Genomic DNA, 11,264 nt, shown 5'->3' with positions numbered 1-11,264 from the left:
CCAGGTCATTTTGGTGAAATGAGTCTGAGACGGTGGGTGATTAAATACATTTCACTTTTGAATGTTTGCAAGTAGTGACACTTCCATCATGATCTTTGACTGACTGGCTGGAAGATGAAACAGGGTTTTGAAGAGATCAGAGTGGAGAACTTCATCAGAACTTCTCAGAGACTGTTCCTCTGCAGCAGCATTTAATGGTAATAGCCACCGGCAGATGGCGCCCTGCTGTTGCTCCTTAATTAGCCGCTAGAGTCTATAAACACACATCCAAGCTGGAACAAGACGCAAACTTGGCTTAATCCACAAGTACTGTACCTGTTACTGCCTCTCCAGTTTTGTTCAATATTATTGTTTTGTTAGAGCCAGACAGCGTGATTTAAATAATAACAATAATAGTAAATAAAAATGACTACTTCTCTCTTAATTCTAATTTGTACTGTAGAATTGACCTTTGCTCTCAATTAGTGTCCTGCAGGAGCTTTTGAACCCTCAGTCACCATATCTTATTTTTTATTCTTCCCAGAGACAAAGCAAAGCTGAAGAGACAAACAGGCTAGATGATTCTGTCGGGTCCAAGGTTAGCATCTTCTGTTTGGGACAGTGAAAGACAGACAGGCTGGCGCCGTACATGATTGACACAAACCAGTGACCTTCCATTTGCCATATATACCTCTCGGTACAAACGTCTTATCAGAATCGGTGCTGGTGCTGCATGAATAAACTGTTGCTGTGTTGGTGTCACTTCTCCTGATCAGTAAACTTCATTTCAGCACAAGTCATCTGAGTCTCCTGCATGTCAGTTCCACAACTTGCAGAATTTCCACTGCAATGATGATAATAATAATTGGAGAAATCTGATATCTAAAATGTTTTTGCATATTTCCTTCTCTTGCAGAATGTGAATTTTTTGTTGGCAGCTTCTTCGAGGTCTCTATTGGCTCATCACTTGGGCAGGAATGACTGAACCGAGCCCAGGAAGTCCAGCTCCTTTGTCTTAAGGAAAGGAAAGGTAAATGACTTGTGCTTCACTCTGGGAGACAAAAAAAATTCCATCCATGTCAGCAAACCCAGGGGAAAGCAACGGATAAGCTCTTCACCAGCAATCTGAAGGACAAAATGAGCTACCAACGATGATGTGAAAAAGTCGAGACTTTGGTGTGATCAGCTTAATGTCTGCGACTATGCCAGCTCTTTATCTGTCAAAGTACAGTGCAGGGAATCACTGACAGACTTCCTTGTGTATATCCTTACATGTACAGCAAGTGTTGAATCCATCACGCCTTTATTTTTTAATGTTCACAAGCACGTAAGAGAGAGTAAGAGCCTGTAAAGCACATAGTGATGCTTTTATATGTTCATATGTTGTGTGTCTAAGTTCCAGCCAAGCTTTGTTATGTTCATTGTTTCGGCGATACTGTCGCCACATCGCTGATACACCTTTAAAACCCAGGAGTCGTAGGCTGAGATCACTGGGTGCTGCTACTGGTGGCATGTTTCTGTGTAACGGTGGGTCACTTATCCTCACACATGTTTGGAGATGGATGTACGCAGGTGTAGATCTGACAAGGACGCGCCACCCGTAGGCATCATGAGATGTCCTGGGATATAAGCAGCAATCTCCCACCACTTCTGTGTTGTGTCTGGCAACTGGAAACCAGGACCCTAACAGATGAAACAGAGGTCAGCATGGTCCACCGCACCATACTGAGGACTGCTGGAGGTCTGGACTCGTCAGGCCTGGTCAAGCCTCTTCCCATAACATGTCAGCCAGGCCAACAACCTTCTGTGGCCACTTCTGCCATCTAGATGATCGGTGACAACCATTTTCCAAGCTGCCATCGGCCCGCAGCTCCCCTGGCACAGGCATTTGTGTGTCCTGTCTTCAGGAGCATTAATATCTCCAACTTCTCCTTTACTCAGTTGTCCTGAATCCATCCACAGGTCAGGTCCCCAGATCATCTTCCATGACATCACCGTCTTCCACGGTCTTGCATCCGATGCTGCCTGCGGCTCCATCAAAGATACTGATTAAGCTTGTGTGTTTTAACAGTGCGTGTGCACGTGTGCTGGATTATTTTAGAGTTATGATCTAAGTGTCATGTTCAGATCGGCTATTTATTTCACTTGACCCCAGGAAAATATCGGATTTTCTTTTTTTTCTCTGTATGTGTGAATTCTTGAAACTTTTAATAATCATTATTAAAGGATGAACTTGTAATTGTACTTAAAGTACTTAATTGTACTTTGGAATAATTTCCCGGGTGAGATTTCTAGGGTGGTGTTGTCACTTAGTTTTTGTTTTGTTAGTCAAATTAGACATTAGCTGGTTAGTTTGATCAACACAGCTCAGGACACGGATCCAACGAGTGGACAAATTTAAGGGCAAAAGGAAATAACACTGTTTTAACCAGTCTCAAAACTACTTACCTGACACGGCATCACACATTTGTGACGGCGCTAAACTTGAGCTAAAGGATGAAGAGTAACTCAGTACATCTCTGGCAAAGAGACAAGACGGTGTCCTGCCACACAGATGCCTCACAGTTATATTAAGATCTCAGCATGATTTGTGAGGACACCTGGCATTTTACGTCCCTCTGAAGCTAATCAAAGACAGATTCTGCTTCAGAGGCATGATCGGTGTGAATGACCGGCACATCTGGACCTGAGGTAAATGCATCTGCAGAAAGGTGCTCGGCCTGCCATCCAATCACATAAAAAGGAACAATCTGCTGTGACTCAACAGATTCACTGAAGCGTTTCTGATAACACTATAGATGTTATGCACATGCTCAGGCACAAGATTTATTGTGTTATTTTGAATAAGCCAATTAAATAAATGTGATAGATACAGTAGATAATTAAAAAACAGAAAAATAGTTCCACAAATATTCCAGAAAGTTAAGGAATCTTGGTGAATCTGTCAAAATGACCTGAAATCCTGAAAATCTTTGTTGCAAAAGCTTCCCTGCAGAGAATATGCCTCCAGCAGCCATCCTGCTGTGACCTTGCATGCCACATGAAAGGGTGCATCACTGTATCTCTCTCCTAGCATCAGGTGACCAGCATGGGGCCTGATGCCAGCACACTCTCAGCTCTTCCCTGTCCTACCTCAACTCTCGCTTTTGCCTTCCCTGCTTATCGCCCTCTTGCCGAGGTTGCGCCACAAACTCCCTCAGAGTCAAATTTTGGAGTGACAAAGTGGCTTTGATTTCCACTGTTTAAACTCAGTGGAATATCTGATGACGCTGACCTAAATTGTGTTTTTGACATGGAAGACATGTATCCAAATGATCTAACCCACAGGTTTAACAATAATAATCATAGACCATGTGTTCCATACTAAAAGTGTCCTAAGGTCATGAGATAATGGATGAAATGACATTAATAGGTCAGATGGGTAGTTTACTGTTCTCCTATTCATCTTATTGGATTATAACACCAAAGTTCCTGGAGTGCCTTGGAAATGGAAATGAATGTCTGGATCTGGCACTACTGTGCGGCACAGGGCCATTGCAGACAGTGAAGTTGCAGCAGTTCAGATTGGCCATGCATCTGGCCTCAGTGCAAGCAATTGCATAATGACAAATATCATATTCTTCTTTATTTGGACATACATGCAGTCACACTGACAATCATTTTTACTCTGTTTAAAATGCATTTTTAAAATATATTTAAAACACAATTAATGTCCATTGTGTGTTTATTTGGTTTGTTTTTGACATTTATTGCAAAACCGGACTATATCCAGCATATCTGGACCACAGTCCAACCTGCTTTGCATCATAGCTGAGAGGCTGCTGCTGGAGTGGGAAGCTCCTGATTAAGATGACTGATATCTGTTGCTGATTACAGGAATAGACGCGATTAGAATTATATTTGCTGATACCAAATTCACCAGTTAAGACTTCCGAAATCTAAGGTTCCTTTGTGTCCACTAGATGTCGCAATGTGACCTTAAAATATGAACTAAAGGGTTCAATTGAAGATTAAACCCCCTTTGTTTAAAAAAGAAGAATTCTACTGTGCGTGAACACTAAACAGCATGACATTCTAATACTACACCGTAGAAAAATATATTTAACTCCTTTTTTTCTTGTAGTCGGCCCTGCTGCTCTGCAATTGACGGTGACCGCATTGAACCAATCGTATCTGAGCAGAGGCACTCGTGGCCAGCACACCCCAGACAAGCATGTGAACGCACCGCGACTATGTCTGGTCATATTTCCACTCGTTTCACCCTTCCACGTCCACGTATATGTCATAAATGTATGTCTGTAATTGCGTGATATACTGATGTCACTCCAGCCTGTAAAAGTGTTGAAACATGGCATTTGAGTAAGCTGAGATCCACGAAAATCTACAGCCATTACTCCGAGGGGGATATATTTAGTGGCTTTATTGGCATTTTAGAAGCAGATTAAAGAAGAGGGTATGTGTGTCAGCAACTTAAATAAAACTTTGATTAGGGTACAGGTTGATTTAGGGCGGAAACACCTCATAGGCGTTTTTATTTTGTACAAAAATGCCAATACACATATTTTTGAAATGCATTCTTTGCCTCCCGTCTTTAAATGACGGGATTCTCACATACTTTACTTTACTTGGAAACGTTTTAACGCTACTACCCACAGATAAGAATTTGCTGGCGCAGGAGGATTGTGTTTCAGAGGTTTTTCTCAAGTCACGTTGCTGGCCAGCATGGAAGCAGCCAATGGTGTCCGAGTCACGTAGATCCTCGGCTATAAAGCTAATCAGGCGCCTTCGATTGTCAGCAAACGAGAGGAGGATTCTGCGCTGCCGTTTGGCGTCACTGATACTCATTATTACATTGGAAAATGCTGCGAGTCAGGTGTCTGAGAGGAGGTAGCAGAGGGGCTGAGGCTGCCCATCTGATCGGAGCCATGGTTGGTATTATGGTGGTTTCATTTTTTTCTTGTGTTATTAAATAGGCTGGGGGAAAGCACATATCCACAAAGAATAAAGAATATATGTTTTCTGCTACACCTGAGCGGCTTCTTTCACTTGAGATTAATTTGTTATTTTATTTGAAAAGAAATCACGGGTTCTGCAACAGAATTCTCAATCAACTCATCGCTTGATCCTATGCTTTATGTAGGGGTTTCCCCCCCCCTCACCCTTGCGTTTTGGTATCTGAGTGAGCGTCGACAGCTGTTATAAAGTTGGAACTCTCAGAAGTGCTGGAACGGAGGCAGCGCTGTCTCTGCAGATAGATTTCTGAAGGATAGGTGTGCTTTGGTGCCAAACATATTGGCCGAAACCTCTGGGGTCACTCTTTTTTTTCTATCAAAAACTTTGTGCAACAAATTGCTATTTTCTAATTTCTCACCCCAAAAGAAATCTCTCTGTCTTTTGTTTAAAATCACGCTACATTTGTCTGAAAAGGGTCCTAAGGAACTGTCTGAAAGCAGCCTGTTGCCCCCCAGGTCGGCCGGGCGGTGACTGGATGGGCGCAGAGGGCCCTTCAGAGCACTTCGAGCGCGGCAGCTGCGCAGTCGCAGCGTGCGATCGACGAGGAACATGTTACTGAGCCCGAGCAACAAGAGTGTCCCGTGTGCAGCTACAATGAATGGGACCCACTGGAGGAGGTGATCGTGGGTCGTGCTGAAAACGCCCAGGTGCCTCCCTTCACCGTGGAAGTGAAAGTAAGTGGGGAAAGACGCACGGCAGGAGGTCAAAGATGCAGTTGAAACGCGTGAATACAAATCCGAGCCTGCAGTGGAGTCACGATTGCAATCTTTTAACAGGCCAACACGTATGAGAAGTATTGGCCTTTCTACCAAAAGAATGGAGGCCAGGCCTTTCCAGCGGACCACTTGAAAAAAGCCGTGGCGGAGATTGAAGAAATGTGCAATATTCTACGCCATGAGGGTGTCACTGTGAGGAGGCCAGAACCCATGGACTGGTCCGTGGTATACAAAACTCCTGACTTCACCTCAAGTGGTAAACTATCAGCTTTCAGACCTCTTAATGTCTCAAACCTGCTAATTCTGGATCACGATTCTATCTCCCTCACAGTCCCCCCTGTCTTTAACAGGGAGAGGACTGAAAACGGGCATTTAAAATATTGCCTGTATTCAAACAGTGAGGTGCTGGGTTTTTAATGCTCCACAGGCATGTATGCTGCCATGCCCAGGGACATCCTCCTGGTTGTAGGAAATGAGATCATAGAGGCTCCTATGGCGTGGAGGGCCCGCTTCTTTGAGTACCGCGCTTATAGACCTTTGATCAAGGAGTACTTCAGAAAAGGTGCTAAATGGACCACTGCTCCAAAACCCACCATGTCCGACGAACTGTATGATCAGGTGAGACTCATTTCAGACACTTATAAATGTGTGCAATCACTTCTGCATTGTGTGTCTTTTTTTTTAATACAGGAGTTTTATTACCTGGAACTTGTGTTGTTATGACAGAGCAATTAGCTTTATTGCCGTCTGGTTCCCTTTAGGAGTATCCAATCCGCACAGTGGAGGACCGACACAAGCTGGCCGCTCAGGGCAAGTTTGTGACCACAGAGCACGAACCCTGCTTCGACGCTGCTGATTTCATTCGAGCTGGGAGGGATCTGTTTGTACAGAGGAGCCAGGTATACGCTTATATTCTCGCTTCTTTTCTGCACGTGAAGAAAACGCACAGAAAACGCAGACGATCTTTAGTTCCTTTCTAAACAGAGCCGCTCTGATTGTGTCACAGGTTACAAATTTCATGGGAATTGAGTGGATGCGCCGCCATCTGGCGCCGGACTACAATGTCCACATAATCTCATTCAAGGATCCTAACCCCATGCACATCGATGCCACCTTTAACATTATTGGGCCTGGGCTGGTGCTGTCAAACCCTGACCGCCCCTGTCAGCAGGTCGGATATCAAAGCAGACAGGTAGCTCATCCTGAGCAGAAGAAACTTTAGCTTAACCTTTTTCTTCCTCTACTCTGGTTAGATTGAGATGTTCAAAAAGGCTGGCTGGACTATCGTGAAGCCTCCCACACCCTTGATTCCTGATGGTCAGTGTTTAAACGGCGTCTTGCTACTCATATAGTTCAGCAGGTTTTATTTTAAATGCAATCTGTCCATGTCTGCATAGACCACCCACTGTGGATGTCCTCCAAATGGCTGTCCATGAATGTCCTGATGTTGGACAACAAGCGCGTCATGGTCGATGCCAACGAAACCACCATTCAGAAAATGTTTGAGAGTCTTGGTACGATCACACATCCCAGTCATTGCATCCCACCTTACCATCAAAGATGCTGCGCACATTCCCATAATGCTACTTGGTCTCTTCTCCGCAGGCATTAAGACTGTCAAAGTGAACATACGTCATGCCAATTCACTGGGTGGTGGCTTCCACTGCTGGACAACCGATGTCCGCCGCCGTGGTACCCTGCAGTCCTACTTTCACTAGCCTTGCCAGAAATAGGCAGTTTTTATTGAGCTTAAGAATTAAGCCTCAGTCCGGAATTTTCAGCCATAATTGTTAAATCGTTATTCGCAATTAATTGTAGATACGAGTAGATGACGACTTGTGGTGTTTTTAGCTTATTCTTGCTGTTTTTCTTTGGAAACATATGCATAGTAGTAGTGATTGATAGCGATATCAAAGTTCTTGGACTGAATCTTTGAGGCCTAATCAAATGAATTGTTTTGCTGTATGTCAGAGTGTTTTTAGCAGACAGCTTTACTTCCATTTATCAATCTTTTTTGCAACAAGTGAATTCGCTCATCAGTCATCTCAATATCAACTGCATTTCTGGCCTGGCTACGGTGAGGTTTTATTTATGGCCTATACATCTGAGAGTCATAAATCTGAGGACAAGGTACAATTTGGTATATGCGATTATCTTAAACAAGGGCACAGGAGGAAAGGGTTTTTTCCAAACGTTTTTTTAAAATCTGAAAGTGTTTAAACAATGTTACTTAAGTCATTATACATTTATTATATTACGTATTTCTTATTTGTAAACTATTGAACTATTAATATTTTTTTCATACTCTTGATTGGACTTTCCCATCACTTAAATGTTTTTATATATTTACTTCAAATGTGTGCAGACCATATCATATATTGTATACCTTTTGCCTCTGTTCCTTTCTTCTACTGCAAATCTGGGCCAGTTATATGCTGTTAATGCTTCTCAGCGCTTGGCTGCTTTTGTGCTTGTGCGAGTCAGATATGCTTAAGCAAAGGAAGATAAAATGTGTGTTTTATAGTTGGATAAAGGCTGCTTCTTATAATGTGCTGAATTTTTGGGAGGTTTTGGCTCAAAAGTGATAGATGTTTTGTTTGAAACATTAAATGCATTAAAACTGAAACATGTCTTCCATTGATTCTCTAGAATTAAGGTCATCGGAATGATTTCATTTTATGCATCTTATCTTAGGTTGATCTTGATTACATTTATCACAAAATACAATCAGACCTTGCAGATTTCTGCATTGTCATAAACCACAAGCCGACTTTGTAGTCAGGGTGAAATTATCTGATATAATTAATGACAACAGATTAAAAGAATAATGTCATAGATTCCATAAAATAGTTGAAGAATATAAACTTAAAATGAATAGTCACAAATTTATCTGAATAAATTGGGCAGCTGGAATTGGTTCACACTTTGCACTCAGCGCGGCGCCACGCTTAACACGTTTGGTGCAACATGTGTGCAAACATTAACCAGTATCGGGTCAGTGAGTGCACCATTGCATCACATAGGCCTAATTCATTACATAAAGTCCAAAAAAATCCAGATGGATGCTGGGTCAAGTAGTTGTGACGTGTCTCCTACATTCTAATCACACATTAACAATAAAATAGCAACGTGCATTGACTGCTAGTCAAAGATGACTTGAGGTTCTAGTTGATGCCCTTGAAACATACTGCCTATAGGTTTACATAATGCAGCTTCTGCTGATGACTTTAAAGGGAAATCTACTTATTCAGACTAGCCCGCTGTCGCAGCAGTGCCCACCTGCATTTTTACCCTCCTTATTTACTGCTTTTCTCAATTGATTGATTAGAATTCATTGTTAAGCAATGAACCTTTTTTCCGACTACAGGGTACAACATGATTCACTTTATATTTGTTTAACAGGCAGGGGTGGAATAATCTGGCAGCCCAGTCACCTGAGACATGCTGCCATCTAGTGGCGAGAAACGCGTAAAGCGTTTTGAATTTGGGCAGTATAGAAGCCTCGCAATTGTTCATCCTAAACTGAAATAAGTCAGTTGAATAATGTCTAAAAGATCACATATTATGCGTAAAGATGTAAAGCCCGAGGAAGTAAATACCCGAGTAAGACAGGAACCACACATACAGTCACGCATGTGCCAAATGCTTCCAAGAGGTGTCCAAGAAGACCAATTCCCTCCAGTTTTAAAGGTAAACTGTAATTATATAATTGTTTTCTACATCAAACACAATTTTGAAAAAGCAAGATATTTATTTTCATTTCAACAGACACACACAGTTGGAAAGATGCTGCAAATGTAGCTGCTACACGCCTATCACAGCGAGGGCTTGGCTCGACCCTACCTGGGTGTGTGCTACCTGTGGACAAAGTTTAGGCCTGTGGCTTGATTGAAGTTATCTCAGGTCAGTTTCACTTGACGTCAGGTTGCTTCTGTTCACGCCTGTTTAAACTTGCTTCCACCCCGATCAGTACTCACTGGCCCACGTTCACAGATGCATAGCTTGTTTGTACAGCTGCCGAATTGCGCAATACTGCGGCTGCCTCATCAACTGTCCTCAAACAGGAAAAATTGATTATATTCTGGTAATGATCAGGCTTTCATTTCTGCATGAGAACATATTCTTTGATTCCCTTCAGTAAAGGTCAATTTACACTCTGTATTAAGTCCACAACACTAGGCCAGAGACGCCCTAACCTGCCAAAGTCTTTGATTGATTACATTTTAAACGGCATCAATAATGCAATCAATTTTTTTTTAAATGCTGTCGCTGCATTTGTAGTGGCTTGAACGAAACGATAAGGCGATCTTTAAGACGAGCGTGCAAAGGTGAACAGAGTAATACAGTGGATTTATGACCCCGAGCTGCTGTAACTATTGTCTGCTTTCAAGATCCTTATTTGACTCCCGTCTGTCACGAAAAACAGAAATAAGTTAAATGCCAAACAATATATTCTTATCTGTTAAAAGAGGTCATTTTCAGGATATGACTGTGGTGATCAGCATGAGTGGATTTGTCCTGTTGTCACTGGCACGCCAGACTTTAAACAAGGTCCATCAAACACTTCCAACCACACGTTTGGAGGGCTGCAACATCCTCGACTGGATACTGTCTCAAAGTTAAAGGCACAACCATTAAAAGCTCAAGGTAACTCATGAAAGACGTCCCTCCGGGATTGTCCGTGCACCGTTTGTTCCCCTCACTGTAATTACACAGACAGGTATGTTATTAGGTGATGGTGAAATGAGTGGGAAACTTAGTTAGCTGCAGGTCACAGCTCCATAAAAATGCTTCTCTTCGTTAAAATTTGGGTTTATTTTTTATAACAGTCCCTCTGTTTTACCATCTGAATAACATTGTGTGACTTCCTGCTCCTTTGATTATTAACTTATGTCGATGGTTGGTCTCTCAGGAGATTTACTTGATGCCAGATATGCTGGTGTTGATTAAAAACAGCTATTAAAACTTGACTGGATTCAATGTGTTCTTAATACAGAGTAGAAAGAATCAACAGTAAATCCACATTTGTGGGGATCCAGGCTGCAATTTGATGTGTTTAACAAGGCCTCCTTCACTTCCTACACCCTTCTATTCTAAATGAATGTTTTCCGTTGCATGATGACCAAGAAGAGGAACCTCCCGGCGCACTGCACACAGATGAAGCACACACAAATATGACTGCAGGGTAGGGAGGTAAGTATTAACAATTTAGTGTGTCTGGAGACACTAAACACTACATCTTTAAAAATCTGTATATTGCTGATTTGGGGGAGTACTGTAACAAATTAAACCATATTTAGTTATGGGGAAAATGCTTAAAACACGTGATTTATTTTAGTTATGATTTAGAGAAGCCTTTTTTGCATGATGACAGTTGTATTAAATTTTAAATGTATAAAATAAAACAAAACAATAAAGCTAAAGGCAATCATTTCAATTCAAACTACTGTGTTAAGGATAATAAACCATTTCTTAGGAGAGGACGTGAAAATTCACAGCTCTACTGCCACCATGTGGAGGCGACAGAGAACAACGCTAAAGCTGCGTGGGTCTGGT

At 42.2% G+C, this 11,264-nt stretch overlaps 1 protein-coding gene and 1 long non-coding RNA gene across 2 annotated transcripts; both read left to right on the top strand.

The window, feature by feature from the left end:
• The first annotated feature begins 30 nt into the window (after positions 1–30).
• On the top strand, positions 31–2,166 carry LOC115252029 (uncharacterized). Its single transcript, XR_003890475.1, has 3 exons — positions 31–197; positions 896–1,869; positions 1,942–2,166. It is a non-coding gene; the product is annotated as an uncharacterized lncRNA (long non-coding RNA).
• Positions 2,167–4,754: 2,588 nt separating this feature from the next.
• On the top strand, positions 4,755–8,334 carry gatm (glycine amidinotransferase (L-arginine:glycine amidinotransferase)). Its single transcript, XM_003969870.3, has 9 exons — positions 4,755–4,907; positions 5,448–5,666; positions 5,769–5,964; positions 6,136–6,326; positions 6,470–6,607; positions 6,715–6,879; positions 6,962–7,025; positions 7,106–7,222; positions 7,314–8,334. Exons 1-9 carry the CDS (start codon positions 4,839–4,841, stop codon positions 7,424–7,426), a joined length of 1,272 nt encoding a protein of 423 aa, XP_003969919.1. The 5' UTR covers positions 4,755–4,838; the 3' UTR covers positions 7,427–8,334.
• Positions 8,335–11,264: the final 2,930 nt, after the last annotated feature.

Source organism: Takifugu rubripes, chromosome 13 (genome assembly GCF_901000725.2).
Source record: "Takifugu rubripes chromosome 13, fTakRub1.2, whole genome shotgun sequence".
Taxonomy (NCBI): Eukaryota; Metazoa; Chordata; class Actinopteri; order Tetraodontiformes; family Tetraodontidae; genus Takifugu; species Takifugu rubripes.
This window is presented reverse-complemented; position numbering and strand designations above follow the sequence as displayed.

Coding starts and splice junctions, on each gene's coding strand:
- gatm (XM_003969870.3), top strand. CDS start 4,839: ATGCTGCGAGTCAGGTGTCTGAGAGGAGGTAGCAGAGGGGCTGAGGCT. Junction 4,908..5,447: donor CCCATCTGATCGGAGCCATG/GTTGGTATTATG, acceptor GTTGCCCCCCAG/GTCGGCCGGGCGGTGACTGG. Junction 6,880..6,961: donor CTGACCGCCCCTGTCAGCAG/GTCGGATATCAA, acceptor TACTCTGGTTAG/ATTGAGATGTTCAAAAAGGC.